Source organism: Dermacentor silvarum, chromosome 9, assembly GCF_013339745.2.
Source record: "Dermacentor silvarum isolate Dsil-2018 chromosome 9, BIME_Dsil_1.4, whole genome shotgun sequence".
Taxonomy (NCBI): domain Eukaryota; kingdom Metazoa; phylum Arthropoda; class Arachnida; order Ixodida; family Ixodidae; genus Dermacentor; species Dermacentor silvarum.
This window is the reverse complement of record NC_051162.1, coordinates 145,736,636-145,756,667: the sequence shown is the minus strand read 5'-3', so window position 1 is coordinate 145,756,667 and position 20,032 is coordinate 145,736,636. Positions and strand designations below refer to the sequence as shown.

The 20,032-nt window shown below is 44.0% G+C and overlaps 1 protein-coding gene across 1 annotated transcript in view; it reads left to right on the top strand.

The window, feature by feature from the left end:
- The window catches only part of LOC119464492 (uncharacterized), a 78,042-nt gene extending 58,665 nt beyond the window's left edge, over positions 1 to 19,377 (top strand). The window contains exons 28-35 of the mRNA XM_037725489.1: positions 1,830 to 1,901; positions 3,343 to 3,450; positions 6,200 to 6,466; positions 7,722 to 7,823; positions 12,460 to 12,499; positions 13,556 to 13,618; positions 14,582 to 14,699; positions 17,711 to 19,377. Coding sequence (XP_037581417.1) covers positions 1,830 to 1,901; positions 3,343 to 3,450; positions 6,200 to 6,466; positions 7,722 to 7,823; positions 12,460 to 12,499; positions 13,556 to 13,618; positions 14,582 to 14,699; positions 17,711 to 17,766 — 826 coding nt within the window. The 3' untranslated portion in view covers positions 17,767 to 19,377. The remainder of the gene's footprint in view (positions 1 to 1,829; positions 1,902 to 3,342; positions 3,451 to 6,199; positions 6,467 to 7,721; positions 7,824 to 12,459; positions 12,500 to 13,555; positions 13,619 to 14,581; positions 14,700 to 17,710) is intronic.
- Positions 19,378 to 20,032: the final 655 nt, after the last annotated feature.

Sequence of the window (20,032 nt, the reverse complement as noted above, 5' to 3'; positions counted from 1 at the left end):
TGAAAGACCGCGAAGTATGCAACAGTTTACACTAGGGGTGTGTGAATACTCGAATATCCCCGAATCGAACTGAATAGTGACTGTTCAAATAATTATATTTGCAAATCAAATATCTACTGTTCAGTTTTTTTTTTTAATATTCAATATATTCGATATGGAGAGACTCGCAGTGCAACATGTTGCATGCGCTGCAGAGCCCCTCGTACTCGATGCCGTCCAAACAAGAGATTCACTTCATTTTCGGCGCTATTGGAGCGCCGTAGACAGGCCGTCCGGATAGTGGACTTTGTCACTGCGAGTGTTCCCCATTGCGACCCAATGCGGGATCGCACACACAGCACCCGAACGCCACAAGTCACAGAATGGCACCACGTCGGTCGGGGCCGCCTTTGTCGATACAAGGTCGTCCGGGTCGACAGGACCGATCGAAATGATAACGGAGCACATGCAGTAGGGCAGACACGGTCGCGAAGAGCAAGTCCGCGACCTTGTGAGCTTGGACAGCCCGTTCGCGGCGCACTTGGTGCTCGTTTTGTGTGGCATTGAGCCTGACGGGCTCCACGACGCACTTAATAGTTCGGGTCTCTACGTCGAATATACTGTATATTCGGAAAATTGAATAGTAGATATTAAATTTGCGAATCTATTTATTCGAATGTTCACTACTCGATTTGGTTATATTCACGTATTCACACACACCTAGTTTTTGTTGAACTACATTAAATATCCCCATGTAGCCAAAACTTAATGACATTCCGTGCAAATGACATATACGAGTAATATGTGAATGCTCTGATAACGATTTTTTATTGATGGGAGGGAGTGCCCCTTCTCTAAACTGTTGCACACAAGTACCTAGTGCATGTGATGTTCGCATGGTTTCAAAACAGTCTCGGTGGCATGACGGCGATGCCAAGGAAGCTCTCGATAGAATGGTCTACATGAATACGAAACTTGTAGTACGTCCTTGAATAACATGGCAGCATGGTGCGAGCTGCCGTAGAGCCACACTTCAAGGCAAAATGTGTATGTAACCCACACCCTGACTTTACTGTACTGGTAAATTTAGTTTGCATTTACTGATTTTTGTTTGCAGGTTCACCCACTGCTGTATCAAAACGTAACTGCAGTTCACATTAGACACTGGGAATTATTGCATCATACAGAAACATGAACACGCATAATGCTACCAGCAACTGGTTTACCATGACCCTGAGATCACTTTATTTATCTGACACTGCAATCAATGGTAATGACAACATACTCTATCAAATGTAAAAGAAACAGATGCTAGGGAAAAGGCAGTCCTTCCCTCATTAGCGTAACAGAAGTCATGCTCGCACACGTCACGAAGTTTGGTATGGTTCCAGCCTCGGTGATCTTCATGGGAACTAATCCTTGCATTGTCCAGCCACACTGCAACTATCACATAACGATTAAAAGCCACGTGTCGTACATTGCACAGCAGGAGAACCACCAGCAACCTCTTTATTGTAGCAGTATTCCTTTTACCTGTCATTTATGAAACAGGCAGTTTGTACTGTTGGTGACCGTGCTGTCGATTGAGATAGCACAGCACGTTCTCATTACACTAAACAAACCTCCTCTTCTTTTCTTTTTCTCCTTTATTTTTTTGTTTTCTCAGTTGTGATGTATAGGAGAATTTGGATTAGCAGGCTTGCGCTGTTTGCCAAGTTTGTTAGTACGAATGAAGAAAAAGAAAATAGACTACTTGCTCGCACTTACCAATCTTTTTCGAATTGTAAAAAGTGGGCTAAGCTGGCTTTTCCTTTTTTTTTATTCTTTTTTTTTATTCTTTCTTTTTTTAGACCCTGCATATCATTCCCAAAACTTGTGGATGATTGTGACAGTCATGCCGTCTACATGCGGCTCAATTTCATGTGAGTACTGCTGACCGCTACTTCTGTGTGCTGTGAAAATACGGGGAATGCGGGAGATGGAAATTCAAGACAATGAACAACACGAGAACAAGATGAGAGCAAGATTTAACGTGTAAACGGCGAGGGTGTAAAATTTCAATTTTACACACTCTCGCTCGTTACCTCACCTACTTGCCTTACCTTCTCTCCCCTTTAGAAGAACCTTCCCTATATATACTGTGCCGAGAAGAGCATATGTCACCTTGAAGAAGACAAGTCCACTTGTCGAAACGTTGGCTCCTGCTCTCACCTTATTCTCGTGTTGCTCATCGTTCTGTGTGCTGTGCAACATGCCATTCTTTATTTCAACGAATCTGCTAAACAGCATTCTGAAAGAAGGATTATGCTGCAACATTGCATTCTAAAAGACTAGGAAGTCTCGGCCCAGACATGAGAAAGTATATTAAATTTGTGACATCATGCTCATGTAACAGTTCTTACCTTTCCGTGCCATTTTAAAGACTAAGGAGGTTTGGCTGTTATTTCTTCCAGTAATAATCAACATTTTCTGTCCAAATTAATTAAATAAGGTTTCGAAATAATAATTTACGAGTATAAGTTGATTTAATGTTGGTGTTTTGGTCCTTTCAGAGAGTACCGATATGATATTTCTGGCTGCTCTTTTTTTTTTTTTTGTATTAATGAAGGCCCTTGTGTTCTAAGTCCTCAAGAAAAATGTGGCGAGCATCAGAGTGCCCTAAATGATCTAATGCGATAACTCTTCTACAGCCAGTTTCGGTTTTGTTTCTCGGGCAGTGACTGTGTCGTTATGTCATGACGCGAGAAGACAACCGAAGCTGGTCGTCATGAGGCCTGATGTAGCAGCCTATCCAGCAAACGAGCAAGCTAGAGCGAGTGCCAACACGCCGCACTGTTCTGCTCCCACGTGACCACTTTTCGCATTGTGACATCCCGACACAGTCAGTTCTACGGGAACAAAACCAAAACTGGCGGTAGAAGCAGCAAATTGGGCTAGTTGGTGGGTGTCCATCTCGTAAAAAGGGGCTACTGCACTAGAAACATACAGACAACAGAAGTCCACTTCGTCTGTCTACTTCTACTTCTGTTGTCCGTGTGTTTCTAGCGCAGTGCCCCCCTTTTTACAAGATGGCTGTAGAAGAGTTATCACATTAGATCATTTAGGGCACTCTGAGGCGTGCCACTATTTTTTCGAAGGTTTAGAGCACCAAGGCCTTCATCAGTGCACAAAAATGAAGAGTCTGAAATATCATGTTGGTACTCCTTTAAAATCGCAAGCAAATTCATAGTAGGTCTTTGGCAGCCATTTCGTGGCACTCGTGACGAGCTTTTCCGTTGGTGAGTGGCTGAGCTGGAGTAATAGTGCTTGGCGTGGTTGGGGCTTGGGTTTGCATGCTGCGGGCCGCGTTTCTCTCTCGTGCAGCGAGCTGTTCAAGCTGTCGGGAGCGTCTGCCAGAGATGTGTGCGAACTCTACGAGACCCTCCTAACGGTCTCGGACACGACGTCGGACGTCCAGCTTGCCTGGTGGTGGTAAGTGAAGGCCTTCACATTTGCCGGTGTCTTGCCGGTGTCAGTGACCATGATTTGTGTGTTTTCGTGTGTTCACTCAGTCTGTTTCACCATATTTTGCCGAATTCAATATATTCATTTATTAATGTTCTCTAAAGGCCCATTCGGGCATTACCTAAAGGTGGGAGGTTCTGGAGTGAGTTGAATAATAAACGTACAAATACAAAAAACATTAGTACGATAGAGTGACATAATTATCTACACCTTGTTGATACTATTCTGCATAATATGTTTTTAGGGATAATACGTTTCTCTTTCTTCTCCCGATACTAATGCGATTTGGTTGGATAATACGTTGGATGATACAATTTTCGGATGATACGCTTTATTTTCCGGCTCCTGTGAAGATCTTATCAACGAGATTCCACTGTATGAGGAAGTAGTGAATACACAAACAATCGCACATTTTAGGAAAACCTTCATCTTATGAACAATACCATCATGATCTATAACAAATACAATATTCTTTGGTACTAGCCTATTTCCAGTGGTACCGATTGACTCGCGTGATGCTCATACCTAGGGATGAGCAAATATTTGGTATTGTCCAATATTCGATCGAATAATTCCATATTCGTTATTCGCTTCGATTCGAATTCAGGTATTCAATATTTTTGAATTATTCGAAATATCGAATAATTGGTATTGTCGAATATTCAATCGAATAATTCTATGTTCATTATTTGCTTCGATTCGAATTCAGGTATTCGATATTTTCGAATTATTCGTTGCTGACGGCCGGTACACATCTCGGAGGCTGTGCTTTACATCATGGCTGCCATACGTCAACCATAAATCTCGAAGGCTATACGTTTTTCCATTAATGAGCCGGAAATGTGCGACGCAAGAGAGCAGAAACGGCGCTAGCGTACAACCGAAACAAAGCGGCGAAGTCCGCATCGCCATAGTAATCAGCGAAAATCGTAAGTTAATGTCAGCAACGACAGAACGCTTCATGCCTATTTGTGCCTTTATTGCGTTTACCACCGCGCATAACAACGTGTTGACCACGGGATTTCATGGTCTCCATCCATGATCGCGTCGAAAGCTGCCGCAGTTTCTTCCACAGCGGTTGCGGCAAAAAGTAGTTTCGTTTTTACTCAACACGCACGTCGGCCGAGTGCCTAAAAAGCTGCTTAGTGGCCATCCATGATTACATAGATAGCGACCGCGATTTCGTCTGCAGTTGTTTAAGCGAACGGTAGTTTCGTTATGACTCAGTGCATGTGTCGGCCGCATTCCTTAAGCACCGCAAAGTCGCCGTTCATAATCGCGTCGATAGCGGCCGTGGTTGCAACAATCAGTGGTTTCGGTTTGACTCGGTGCAAAGCTGTCGAGGATGAAGAGCACTGGCTACATCGCGATTGACGTGCAATCTGTTTGCAGTCAGCTTACTAGCGAAAAAATAATCGGGATGAGCGCGCGGTAGTGCAAAGTGTATCGCAAATGATGGCGTGCGCCTCGGCCATGCTGCGAAGGAAGTCGCGAGGCCTCGATCGCCGCTGCAGGAGCCAATCAGTCACGAGATGATGAGAATTGCAGCTTCCGCACTGCTTTTGCGTAAAATAGCTAAAGGATTTGCTCATCCATTACACTAATAAAAGCTGATGTAGTAAGCATTTATTGTTTTCTGGATACCCTGATAATTCGGCATTCTGTTAATTCGGACATTTTTTTCGGTCCCGTGAAATTCGAATTAACTAGGTTTTACTGTAATATGTGATGTATACAGTTCGAACTATTCGATTCAAAATGATTCGACCAATTCACTATTCACTTCGAATTCGCTTCGAACCTCAAATTCACTATTCGCCCATCCCTACTTATACCCCCCATATTATAAGATGCATTGAGCTGCATTGATCTGAATTTTGCGGAACAGGTCTTTTCTATAAAAAAGCGTGTGAAAATGTGATAACAGTGTTATTAATAAGTCTGATTTTGAAGGGAGGGCAATGAATGTGATTCCTTGGTATCTGTAACGCTGTAGTTTTCTGTGTGATAAATCTTGCTGTTTTATTCTCTGTTGCTTCAAGTTGTCAAGTATTGTGCTGCATTAAGGGGTCTCCTATGCTTTTGCTCTATGGCGGTGTCGGAGCAATGCCGGTCGGAGGCGTCGCCGCGTTATTTGGAGCGCTGCTGAGAGCATTGTCGGTCCACAGTATTTTCGAATAACCGTAGCAAATGCTGTCACGTTCGAATTACCGAGCATTTTCGCCCATTGAAATACACATAACTTTGACGGGATCAAAGCGTCATTTCAAATAAACTGGCAGTTCGAATTAAGCGTGTTCGAATTAACGACATTCGACTGTGTCTCCGGCAGTGATTGACCGACAACACTGCTCCATATCGTGGTCATGCACAAAATGAACCCGCCACATGACCCACAGCAACATTCCCAAAAACGTGCTACGTCACCATCTTGCGATGGCGATGAAACTGTGTCTGACAGCTCTGATGGTAGGCTGTTGCCGCTGCCGCGAACGTGATTTTGGTTTCGTATCCAGTTATAGCATGCTGTCAATTTTTCGATCAATTTTCCCGGAAGTGAGGTAAGCCTTAGATTCGGGTAAGTGTGGCACTCGGGTGTTTGCGAGTGCGTTTTTTAACTGTTAAATTTGCTTTTCATGTTCGGTTAGTATTGCAGGGTTCATTTAAAAGCACCAAGAACTTTGCTACTCCAAACGTTTCTCCCTGTTCCATCCAGGTACTTGAACTATCAGCTGGAGTCTGTCGTCCGCCGCGAAGGCGGCTCCGCGGCCACTGTGAGTGGCCTCGTGCAGCGCTGCCTTGAAAGCGTGCCCACCCGCAGACCCCTGCCCACGGAGCCGAGAAAAACGTGGAGCGACTACAACTTCACAAACCACATGCTCAACCTGCTCGCGGCACACATGACATCGCCGCGCGACGCAGCCGACCTCCTCTGGTCTTACCTGCAGGATCGGATAAAACTGAACCCAGCACTGGTCCAACGGTGTGTGCTGCAAGCAGACGTAATCTAGTTGACCCTGTTTAAAAGGAGCATTGGCACTGGCAGTTCAGGCTGAATTGCAAAAATTCAGTTTGAAGCTTACCTCGTTCCGTCCAGTAAGCGCATTGACAAGCTTGGTAGGCATGCCTGCAGTATCTGTAAGCTGTTCTTCCATTGACCCAAACACCGCTTGTACGGCCGTCAGTCAAGCCAGTGCGCATGATTAAGGCCTGGTGACCGATGAGCTGTTTGTAAATATTATCCCATGGTAGTGACGGGTGCCGGCCAGCAGGCAGGCAGTTTAACAACCAACCTGAAAGGAAATTGTTTATTGCTCAAACTTCTGCCATCTAAACAGAAAATACAACTTGGTGATGGCGATAGCAAGCCAGTGGCAGATTATCCCTAAGGCCACACTGCTTAGGCCAGTATGGCTAACCTGGGCTTCTTTGTCATGTTTCAGTTGTTTTAAGTTTGTTACCAAGGCTATATAAATCTGTTTGCAGCGGCCATACAGCACTCAAAAAGAAAGATGCCTTGTCAACAAAAACGAAAATATGGGCAAGATCTTGAATGATGTCATTTTTGCTCACTGCCGCCACAATTTCAATATTTAATGCCTACATTATGTTTGTAAAATAGCGCTGGACGCTGTACTATATTTAATATTTTGGTCTCCGTTAAACATTGGTTTAAACTTTAGGTGGTTTTATGATGAATGTGGTGGTGCTGTTGAAAGTCAGTCAGTGCAGTGATTAGGAAAAAGAAGAGAGTTCTAGTGTGCAGCACCAGTTGATGGGCTAGTACCTTAAGGCATACTGGTAAAAATCCTGCTCATAATAGGACAATTGGTTATGGATGTTTGCATGCCAAATTTGTACCTGTTATTTCATCTGGGTATGAAAAATCTTTTTAGGGTTGCAAGTTTTCTTTTTTGGTTTGAGACGACCAAAAACCAAGTCATTGTAGTACTGGGTAACTTTTTTTTTCCGTGTGACAGCCTCAAAACTTCTTGCCTCATGGGCTACATGCGGTTCATGTTATATGCTAGATATTACAGTACTAGTCCAGCTGGTAGAAATGCTATTAATTGCCTCTGCGTGTTCTTATTCGTACGCTGTTGCCTGCCAGGCTCACGCAGGCTGCCATGCCTGCTCAAGACGACTTGTCCTCGCCTGCCGAGCTTAGCAGAGCCTGCGTTCTTGAGGAAATGCGGTGTCCTCGTTTTTCTTTTCTTTTCTGTTCTCACCTCCGACAGGGTGGTGGAGCTGTACCTGCAGTCCAACGACAGGGACCGGGCAGAGACCGTGCTGCGGGCAGCCCTGGTGCCGGGCCTCCAGTCACTGCGTCTCTGGCAACTGTGAGGCCTCGCATTTGCACTTTATCTCTGTCTTTCTCTCATAGCCACTTGGTATCCAGTTACAAGCCTGTCATACCTCTTGAGAGCCATTTTCACGCCATTTCCTGCGCTATTTTCATGCTTGCTTTCGTGACGCTTCAACACTTGTGTCTTTCTCTACATCTTGTGTGTCTGCACTGCAGTTCTTCTACATGGTTCCTACTGTTGGCTTTTTAGTGTGTTGGTTTTGCTACACAATTCATCGACATTGAAGTCACGACTTCAACACTATTCACCACTACTCTAGGAAAATGTGGTATTGCAGTGGTAGTACAGTATACTTCTGTTAATTCAACTCCAGCATTAATAAATTTTTCTGTTAATTTGATCCTAAACCAAGGTACCGGCCGATGCCCATACATTTGTATGAGCCGGAGACATAGATTATTTTTATGCTAAAATTGGCCTTCACCGGAATAAACCAGACTGGTCGGCACACAAACACCTGACCCCTATGGTGATTCCACTTGCGATTCCAATGGCTTCAACGTTGCTCTTGGTGGCATTAGAAAATGATGAATGCGTCGAAGACGCGCTGTCTGCCACTGAAAGCTGAATTTCAGCCTGCTCTTAACACTTCAAGTGAAAATGGCAGATATAATAGATGTTTACCACATTTGCCCAATTCTAGAGTGATTTTTTTCTAGATAAATGGGGGTCTAAAAATGGCCTGGGCATTGCATTCAGATCTGAAACTGAGACTGCGTTCACAGTGTTGGCAACAGCCTACTGTTAGCACCAACTTCATGGCCAGGGTCATCACAAGAAGGTGACAGAACAAGCTTCTGTGTAGGTTAACGATGACGACTCACCACTTTCATTACTAAAGTTTGCCTCAAAGAGAAGCCACTTTATGTACTAAGGTACGTAGAAACAGAGCTGCATGTTTTTGGCGTGTCTGTGTTTTGCATCACATGACAAACTGGCAAAGTGGATAGCTAGGGCATGGGTTAACATCCTGTTCATGATGGTCGCGTAGTCTTTCAAGAATTTCGAAATACAATACCAAACACCGTGTGTTGCGTGGAGGAGACATCTAGTGATCAACAGTGATAAAAGAACTGTCTGAGAGGGACAGAGATGGACGTCAACTGCAGATAAATTTATTGCCATTCTGTGAATGTAAACTTTGCCGATATCATATTTTTTCTGATTGCCTGAATCACAGGCAAGCTACATCTTTCTTGTTATAAAATCAGGTGCACGATGAATTGGAGCAAGCATTGTTTTCTTATTTGAATTCGTAAAAACTTAAGTGCATTTTGGGTTTGAGGGCATGTCAGAATTGGGTTACTGCCATGAAATAAAGCAGCTGCATGTTGCCATTTCCACACTACACGAAAACTTGTTCTGTTACCATCTTGTGATCACACTGACAGTAGGCTGTTGCCAGTGCAGCAAACACAGTATTGGTCTCGTGCCTATTGTAATGTGCAGGCCATTTTAAAGCCCGTTTTCGTGGGGAAAATATGTGGGTTAGAATTGGGTAACTGGTAATCACCCATCTTGAGAGTTCACTTGAAACTCCCAAGGCAGGCCATCACTTCTGGAAGGAGATAGCTTGTCTGACACATTCACTGTGCCCCAAGTGCCACCGAGACTGTCACCATTGGGGTCATGATTTGGGTCACCGTTGGAGTCGGGCATGTGCGCGTTGGCTACTCAAGTTTGAATTATCTGCCGAGGGCGAATTTTCAGGTTCAAAATAATGAAAGTTTTGGCCCAATTAAATGTATGGACACTGGCCAGTGCCGTTGGTGAGCATGGAATTTACCAGAGTCGAATTAATCCTAGTCCACTCTACTTACTCATCGTTATCGAGTGTTGCCAAAGAACTTATTGAAATTGGGAATAGATAAGGTTCTCTTTAGGTTTTACCAGTAAAAGCTAGCAAGCAATATTTGCCTCGAGGCAAATCACTGCAGTCTCAATGTCTAGCTTCGGGGAGAACTTGCAAAGTTTTCGATGTCCACTAAACAGTGGACATCCATGCCGCACTTAGTGTTAAAGGTAGACCAAGAGTCTCAGAATTGGTTGGCATAATGTTGTCATTTCTTGGGCAAATAAAAAATGAAGCAGGGATAGATTGCGTACTGTTGTTAAGATTAGAAAAAAATAAGAAGATGGCATTTACCGTACCAGAGCAGGCCTATAATAAGCACCCCAGTGGGAGACACTGGAATAATTATGCCCACTCGAGGTTATTTATTGTGCATCTGATGCTCGGCACACAAGCATTTTTTGCGCTCCATCATCTCCTGTGGAATACAGCAGGGATCAACCCGATGACAAACACTCTGTAGCATAACCCCGTTTCCACTATTGCCTCCGAGTCACCTTGGCAGGTCAAGCGATGCATAGAAATGGTAAATGGTGCTCTTATTAACCAACAGAACAGTTTCCAAGGGAAAGGAAATGCAATCCGGGGAACTGAAGATTAGGTCAAGTCATGAGGTTAAGCTTGCACAGGACAAGTGTAAATGGAAGTATCTTAGGCGAGTCGTTTGTCATGCGGTGGTCTTACAAATAGGCTGATGATGATGGTTGCCACAAAAAGAAAGGGGGGGGGGCTTGTGTTGTGTTCATGCTTAGACACTTACATTATGGCAGCTTATTAGTTGGCCAAAACAACTCGGTTGCTGACAAGGATGGCAATGTGGGCTCGTTGATACATCTCGACTAAAGGTGGTGGAATGCCACCTTTAGTCACCTGTGCCAGTGCGTCCAATGTGCCGTCTTTTGTCCTCATGTTTCCCTGTGCTCAGCAACCTTTATTAGGTTGTTGAACTGTAAATAAATTAGTTTTGGGGGGTTTATTCTGCTCATTTTCTTGGAAATCACTGGATTGTTTCATGGCTGTCATGCTTAGAGGCAGTTAATTGCAGGCAGGCTCAAGCTGATCGGGAATGCGTTCCTAGCACCGCTTCGCATAATTTTTATACACTTGTTAAAGCATCTTGGTTGATCACACTTTCACGTCAGCTTTGGTTCTGTCCCTGCCATCAGGTAGGGTTCCACTTAAGCGAGAGCCCATATGAGAAAAGCAGTATAAGTCAAAAACGAATCGATGCAACCTGTTAATTGGGGGTGGTATTGGCTGTTCACTTTCAGGGATACAGTCACTTTTGCGAAAGTTTCTACGACTAACACCGGATACGTCAGTGTCTATAGGAAATGGTGTTCTTGGCGCCGTGCTAACACAGAGTGCTTGGCACGTTTGGGAATGCTGTTGCCTGTAGGCACAGACACATCCTGTGCTATTCGCGCAATATCTTGCAACACTGACTGCACCCAGACAGTGAATGATGACCAAGAATACCGCCCTAAGGGTCACTCTTGATGTTGAGGGATGTTGATGTGCTTCACTGATATGCGTGCCTTCTTCAAGTGCTGGCTGTACTCGGCAGGATTGAGAGCCGTTTAAAAAAAATCTGCAGTGAAACACTTCAGCGTATTCATTAATGTCATTGGGAAAGTATGTAGCTGAAAGCTTCATTCCCTGTAGTGCTTTTTTTTCTTTCATACGTTTCCATTCTGAAATTACTTCATTAGGCTGAATTGTGCTACATGTAAGATAGCAGTTTGATTTTGTTGGAAAAATTGTGCAAAATGGGAGGCATTATGTGTCCTTGGTGTGCACCTCTTGTGTTGGATGTTGTCGGACTTTTCCGGGGCCTTACCACTTTGCGATTTGAATATCAGTGAATAGCGAAAAGTGCCCGTTTTACTTTGCTAGACCCTGTTACATCGTTATAATAACCTCTGGTGAATGCTGGGGCGATGATGCTGCACATTGAGCCTTTTGCATTGGTATTGAGGCACCAAACCTGACGTGCTTCTGTGACCTTCACTGGTGTCAATGTTCAGAACTGGACAGCAGATGCTATAATCTTCAAAAAAATAATAATAATATTTATGGTAACCCTTGTTTTCAATGGTTGTTCCATAAAACGGAAAACCTTTTAGTTGGTCAGACCTTCAATTGGTTTCACTTAGCTATCTATAGGAAACCTAATGTTGCTCTTGTTTGTTATAGCTCTTAGTTATCTTCTTCTTGTGCAATTGAATTGCTTCAGGGGCGTGCAATTTTTACGTTAATGTTCCTTGCTTTCCTAGCGGCTTCCACTTATAAAATAAAACTTTGTTTCTCTTATTCCTTGTTTCTTTTTTCTAATATTAAATTATAATACATTGTTTTCTGGTGCGGCAATAATACTATAATAATGATGTTGAAAATTAGCAACAGAACACAGACACTCAGAGCTAGGGAGAAAACACAGGACGTGCATTACCCGTATGTGAATCCTGGAAGTAAATATTATGGGTAATGAGTAATGACCTGGCTGAAGTGGGCTTCATGTTGTTCTTTGCTGAAGAGAACAACCTTTGAGTGCACATTTTTACCCTAACGGCGGCACCTGCTCGGCAATGCTATGTTGAAAATATCTTTGAAGTATGTTCCATATTAGGGGCTTCCACTTTAAGGTGAGCAGCAGTTAGATTTGTTTTGTTTTGTTTTGTTTTATTCTATTTACAATGCCATTTTGAGGTTGCACTGTTCTCTACATTTCTTTTTTTGATTTCATTGTGGCTGCAGAGGTATCCAGCTGGCCGCAACTGAAGGGGACAGCTATGAGGTGGGTTTCCTTTGGCCCTTGCAGGACTACTGATAAGAAAATCTTGTCACGTTTTTGTTTTCGTCTGCAGCTGTCAACTCCCTAAATTGAGGCAAAAAGCCTTAGTCACCCAAGGGCTCAACAGATAGTCAACTACCATATTTACTCATGTAATAAGCTTACTATTTTCTAAAAGTGTTGATGTATATCTGGGGGAAGGGTTCTTGTGCCGTTGGAAAAGAAGTTTTTAGTGAGCGCAGAAGTGTCATGTGAATAATGCGCTCACCATCCGGCTGCACACACATTTGCACAGTGGCAGGTGAATGTGGTAGGAGCGGGCTCGTCGTGCAAACTTTCTGTGGCTCTGCCAGTTTCAAAAATCTTCGACAGGTAGCAAATGACTCCAAACCCCGCGAGCCAACTGCAATCAACCCGTGCTGTACGATGACATCGGGTCACGTGATGTGTGGTCTGCACTTTTGTCTATAAGATGTTGCAACAGTCAGTTCAGTGCAGTAGTTGAAGAGCATGTGATGACTGCGTTGCTGTGAGCTGGGCATGCACCTTCATATCTGTGCCTTTAATTTGCTCGATTCTGTGCTTCTCGGCATTTGATGCGAGTTAAGTGTGCTTCTCTGCCGTCATCTGTTTCGGTACGCACGACGTCCTGCTTGCTCACCTTCACCCTCCTCTCATTCTGTCCAGTACTAGGAGTGCTTTTACCTTTCGGCGGCACAGTCACAGTGGGGCCTGTGTCCACTGCACTGGACTGGCTGTTGTGATATGTGGTACCACGTGACCACCATTTCCAATTTTTGCTGTGTAAAACTTGTGGGTTGCTTCACGCCCAAAGCCACTCTGCACTTGCCGTGTGTTTTCGACTGGGCCCATGTAATTAATTGTTTAACGCTCGAGGAATTGAAGCCTCTTACCGTAATTGCCAGCTTAACAGCGCCATCCAATAATTTTCAAAAATGAGGCAAAATCTCTGTGTCAGTGCTCCTCTGAGCCACTGCTTCAAAAGGCACATCCACAAACGTTCGTGTTGGCGGGGTTGTGTTGCTCTCCTTTCCACAGGTGCACCGGTTGTTTGAGGCTGCTGTGCTAAGCATGCCGTATCATGCTGACCTCTGGTGCCACGTGAGTACAGTCCTTTGGCAGTGTTCTCTTTTCTTTTTCTCAACTCTTCGAGTGGTGAGGATGAGCCTTAGGCCTCTGCCACATTTGCACAAAAGAATGGCATTTGGTGTCTAATGCTTAGGTTGCTTAATGGCATTGTTTTAAAAAAAAAAAGATACATAAATGCTTTACATCAACATTTAGTGCCAGAATCATGATATGCCTAAAGTTCTGTGAAGGGTTTCACCTAACTATAGATGTCTGTAATTTGAAGGTGTTTTTGCTGGTATCTAAATGTAATATCAGAACTATTTTTCAGATCATGTTGTTGGCGTTTGCTTCACATGGATTTGGCAAAAGTAGCCTTGATCCAGGCTGCAAGGCAAGGTGCGGACTTGCACTGAATTTTAGTTAAACACAAGTGGCTATCCCCAACCGCAAACTGCCATGTGCAGACATGACGACATGGTGGACATGACAGCAGACATGATGGACATGACAGGTCTGTCTGTTCTCATGCCTTGGAAAACACCATTCCCTCGTCAGAGAGGCTATCAATAGGACAATGACGCAAGAGGTCCATCAACCAAAAAAAGCTTGCATGCTCAGGTGATGCTTGTGCAAGCATCGCATCAATAGCTTTGCCCGAAAGAGTTATCTTTTCTTGATCATCGGCCCATCTGCGATGTCAAAAATAAGCCATTCCCCTGCAGAGACAGTGCAGCATTTGGCCTCGGTTGCAGCTCTTGTCCTGGAGACGCCTGTCCATGACAGTAGATACCTGGCCTGGAATTCAGAGATTACCGTATTGGTAGGGTAATCGTGGTGAAGAGAAGTGTTAGTAACTGGCCATGAAAACCAATGTTGCAAAAGCCAAGGGAGGGAACAGCTAACCGCGGCACTGACGCTGTGCTTTGCCAAGCCTTTGTAGGGTTTACTTCCAGGCACTTGTGTACCTCTTCCATTCCCCCACACCTTGTGCAGTTCCTCATCTACGAGCTGACCCAGGGTCACGTGGAGCACGCGCAGAAGGTTGTTGAGTCATCTTCAAAGTACCAAGTGCCAGGTGCCCAGGAAATCCTGGACAGCTTCCTTGCCAAAGGTGTGCTCTGGTGTATGTTGGCTCGGCTGTGGTCGGATATGCCTGTCACCTGTGTGGCCAGCGCAGGCCGTCTTTCTTTACGAAGTGTGCCACTCTTGTGACAGTACTGCCAGCTTGCTCACACCCAAATTTTGCCTAGAGGTGACATTCGATGGTGCATTTTGCTTAATACATTTGAACATCAATATAGCCTACGCTGATATAATGAACTATAAATCTTAAGTTTTCCTCACTGGTATCAGCATGTAAGGAGTACTATGTTGTTGTAGCGAATATCGGATGTAACGAAGATATTTTTGTGTTGGATGCGATTTCATTGTAATGAGGTTTGAATTAGTGTACCACATTTCAATGCAGGTCTTTGTGTCATTCAGGATGAATTGCAACTAGAGTAAAAGCTTGTTAATTCGAACTAATGAGAAAGTGATAAACAGAAGGCTATGTTTGCTGATGAAAGGAGGGGGAGCACCGATAGCTGAATGCTATCGCTACAAGCTTATCTTGAAATGTGTCAGAAGGTATCTTCCTCAGCCTTTTCAGTGCTTCCATCACCTGCGATAGCAAAAGCTGCACCAGTGCTTCCTCCTTCTCATCCGCGTCACCATCATCATCTTGCACTGCGTCGTCATCAACGACTACTTGGGCGATGATGTCATTGATGGCACTGCAGGCCACGATGCAGGTGTCGATGCTTATGTAGTTTGCGTAGTCCACGTTGCCCAACACTTCATCTGCTAACAATGCTGCATAAGCGCGTGGCCGGAGGTACGATCTGCGCCTTCCACTGGCGTTATCAGCGGGATTACATGCCACTGCTCAGGGTGCGTTTCATTATTAAGCATGTGGTGCATAATGTCACTAATCTGCCTGCAGTGGCCCTGTACCAAAAACGAAATGCCTCGGTGAAAACAGTGGTCACACTGTGTAATTGTTAGGGTGAAGCACAGTGCATGCTCTTCCTTGCCGTAATACTGGCAGATGACACCGCCACTGTTTCCATTGTGTTGTTGCTGATACAATGTGCATTTCGTTTTTTCGGGGTCACTAGATTTGATTTATTCTACGCAAAATGAGCTACTATTGCATTCAGACATGGTATGAAATGCACCGAAATGCCATCTCTGTGTGAAATTTTGAGTGTGAACAAGCCAGAAGTTTACCTGAAAGTTGATTATACCAGTTTTATTTGATACATGTAGTTCATCGAGTGCAAGGTGCATCAGGGGATGTACTCTCAAGTGATCACTTTTGGTGGTACAATCACTTTGGCAACGTTTCATCGTACTTGGCAGCGGTCGGCAACATTGCTGGTACCTGTGCCAAGATAGCTAGCGTGGGTCAGTGGTAGGAATGCTGTCAGCTGTATACGCCAATGCGTCTCATACAGCGTCACTCATTCTCGCGAAAGTGATTTATCCTCAAGAGTCAAGAGTAAACACTTGGGAATACGGACCCAGATTTTGCATCACAAAAGTGGTTGTGCTACAGCCTCCTTGCAATTTGTGGCTCCTTGCGCATCTTTCATAATTTTTACTTGTAGTTTTAAAAAGCATCAATAATTATAATAACGGGAATGTTGAACAAAGGTCACCAGTGTTCGTATCGTTACATCTTAAAGTCATTGAGCAGATTTACATGCACTTTTCTATAACCTTGTGATGCCCGGTGCTGGTGAGGAGCTGTAACTCAGTAAGCATTTTTACAGCAGTTGCTGTGGTGGGCTAATTTTTGGGCTGGTTTAAAAGCATCCAAAGTCAGTGGCAAAAGTGGCACGGTGCCTTTTGTGATGCATTGCACAATCTTCTTGCTCTATGTAAAACCACAGCGGTTCTACTGGGGAATTGTCACTGTATTGAATATAAGTTCGCAGCAGTACTCTGTATATGTATTATACAAGATGCGTTCAGAGAGAAAGTTATGAATAATTCCTAAATGAGCCAGGCATGTCAGAGAAAGAACGCTTATTACTGCAGAAAGAGCAACACAACATATATTTTCACATATTCATCACTGTTGTTGAGGCGTTGAGTGCAATGCGACACTAATTTTTACACGCCAGATTCGTAAAATTTAGCCGCCAACAGTTGAGAAACCGAGTCGTCACTGCTTTCTGGAGTGTAAAGCACTTGCTGTAAAACTTGCACAATGACTTGTGCTAACAATGCATCCAACACATTCCAGCGAACCAAGCTGCTATCTTTGCAATGTGTCGGGTTGTTGTGATGTGCATGTGTTTCTCGCTTGATCCACAGCATTGTGCACTAGGTAAGATTTCACTGGGGCAAACATGTGTCTGTAATATTTTCACGTCGTAGTGATGGTAAACAACTACAACGCTAATCGCAGAACTGTTTATTGGGCTAACCAGTGGCCAGCAAAACAGGTAACACTCGGCACAATGATAGCGTCGAGCACACTGGTCGATCGTCTGAAGTCTGTCTGATCTGCAGGTCAGACACATCGGTTATTTGTACCTTGCAATGAACCTTGCAGTGTAATCGCTGGTGCTTGCGTAAGTTCTATAATGTACACCAGAATTCACATTGCGCATGCATCCGATTACTACAAGGCTCGACGACAACACGGGCAACAGGTAGAACCATTCACTCATAACATTCCAGAAAATTCCGATACAGAAAGGCGCGTCTTGTGCTGAGCAATAAGCTTTAGCATTTGTCAGCTGAAGAGAGGCGGTCTCTGAAAAAGATACATAAGTACTCGTGGCAATACTATATGTACTGGAGCAAAGCAGCTCTTAAAGGGACAAAGTCGAGTTTGTAATTTGCTAGCACAAATCTGCATTTACTGGGACAAAGTTGCTTCAAAGACAGCTTTGCCCAGTAAGGGCAGCCTTGATCCAGTGACGAGTAATGCATACATGAAACAGTGACGATTTTGGTGAAGTGTTTTTAATATCTTTACTGGGCAATTCTAGGAAATTTCCTTGTTTTGTTAGCCCAAAGGGGCAGGTTACCATATTCAGGCGGTTGTAATCGCTTTACTGCTTTCAGAACTGACTGAAGAGGATGCACTGAAACGCCTCGGCATCTTCCTACTGCCGCCGTGAAGGTTGCAAGCCCCTGCGGGTGTCGAGGGGGTCGTCTGGGGTGCGCTTTGACGCCCCCCATAGGCGGCCTGTTGTAAGTACGTTTGCACCAAAAAGGGTGTAGTTGCACAGACTTCCTTCCCCCTCCTCCTTCCCTACACCCCTCTCCCCTACTCTTGTCCCCCTACCTTTTGTACGTATGCCTCCATTGCCATCGTTGGGTCTGTTGCTTTCATACCTGTTTGCTCTTGCATTAGGTTCTCGCCCCCCTTTCTTCTTCTGTGTTTTTTTTTTTAGTTTCTTTTTCACTCGCCTTCTTCTATGCCATTCTCTGGTACTCCACAATTGTGGGCACCAGTTGGCACCAAAACCCACCGTCCTAAATTTCGTTTCTTCCGGTCGTCTGGCAAGGACTCACTGAAAGTCGAGTGGCCAGGTCTGACTGTATTCACTGAATTGGCTGCATTCACGTGCATGGGGAATCAATCTTGTGCACTTCTCTGGATGACTGGACAATATCTCTTCGTGTGTTTTTTTTTTTTAACTTTACATGAATTTTTCTTTTTCTGTCACTGACTTACTTCTTTCCTGGTGCAAAGCGGTCACTTTGGAGCTCCATATGTGCAATGGCTTGTTCGTTGCAATGTTTCGACAAGGGAAGTTTTATTCTACACTCTTCCTGTCCATCTTCCATGCACAGTTGTGCTGTGAAGGTATGGATGAAAAAAAAAAAAAAAGAAAGATGACTGAAGGGGAAAAAAAAAAAAAACAATCTTCGTCATCAGTCTGTTGCAGTATTGTGGGTAGTAACAGGGAAAAAATCCGTGCGTATGGTGGAACAGTGGAGACGTTCTTAATCATCGAAGAGGTGGCAAAGCCAAGCATTTAGATGGACACAGCAAGGAAAATGGATGCAAAGTGGACAACACGACGTAGTCTTTTTTCTCCTCGGCAAGCAACGGATTTGACCGGCGTTGACGGCAACGACAAAGCCCCGTTCCCAACAACCTGCATCTGTGATACAAGACTGTCTTCTTCCCACGAAGTGAACCTAATGCGCCCGCCGCCGTGCCAAGGGGGACGGGTTCGTGCGCGATTTCCCGTGTGATTGCATGGCAGGGAGCGGTTGGGCCTGTTTTTAGCGTGACAATTGACTCGCTTCCATCTTGAAATTGGTTCTTGGTTAGCCACTTATTAATTTATTTTATTGCCAACCGAGGCTGTAAATAAAGTAGCACTCCTTTCTTGAGCTAGTGCATACTGCGGTACCTGCAAAGGTTTTTTTTTTTTTTTTTTTTACTTTCGACTAGTCTGTTAAGTTTAGTTGCCATCTTGTTGCCATTTCTTAAAGGTTATTTTGTCTTCCAGGTGTTTTATAACTTAATTTTTTTTTTGTGTTGGCTTTCCATAGCCTGGATCTTTTCGATAAACTCAAGTCTGGCCATTTAAGAAGAGTGCCATGCAAACACACTGTGTAAAGTGTCAAATGCCATTCACTACCTTGGACACCTTTGTTGTTTTACTTTTTGTAAAAAAAAGAGAATGGAAATAATTTTTTAAAGCCTGTCTCATGGCATTTGTACATATTCTTGGGTCCACTGCCCTGTGTATATATTAAAGAAATGTTTTGAACTTACTGGTGGCATGTCTTACTGGTGTGTCATGGAATGACAGTGCGCATTTTTGCAACGGATTTCCGTGACATACTGATGTTGACTTGCAGGAAGGGAAAAGAAACACTCGTGATATATAAAGCTTGTGACATGAAAAGAGTGGGAAGAAAAACTTTTGTGTCACTCTTTTCCTCTTATGGCTCAGCTGGCACATGAAGGTGCTGCAACTAGTATAGGTAAAAGGCCTAGAAAAGCTTAGTCATGCTAAATATAATGCAGTCACTGAGCTTCGCCAAAGGGTGTACTCCTTCTCACAAAATAGACAGCTGTTGGCTGGCCATGGGAAATTTGAGCTAGCGATACATATTTCATTAGTGACATTATGAATTGTCAGTGGGTCATGGATAATCTTTTTGTACTATAGCAGGAAAACAGGTTTGTACGGTGTTGTACAAGTTACAACTTCACTGAAAATTCATGCCAGTGAAACAGTTTTGCATTATAAGGATGCCAATGAGCAGCAATTGGTGGTATACCGTTCTTTGAAAACCCCATTTCATTTATTTTGGCCAAAAAGTTTATTCGCCTTTCTTGATGTTCTAAAATGTTCTGAGAGACGGGACATCAGTGTAAAATGGCAGATTTTTCTTCAAGTAGACGCTCAACATCTAACA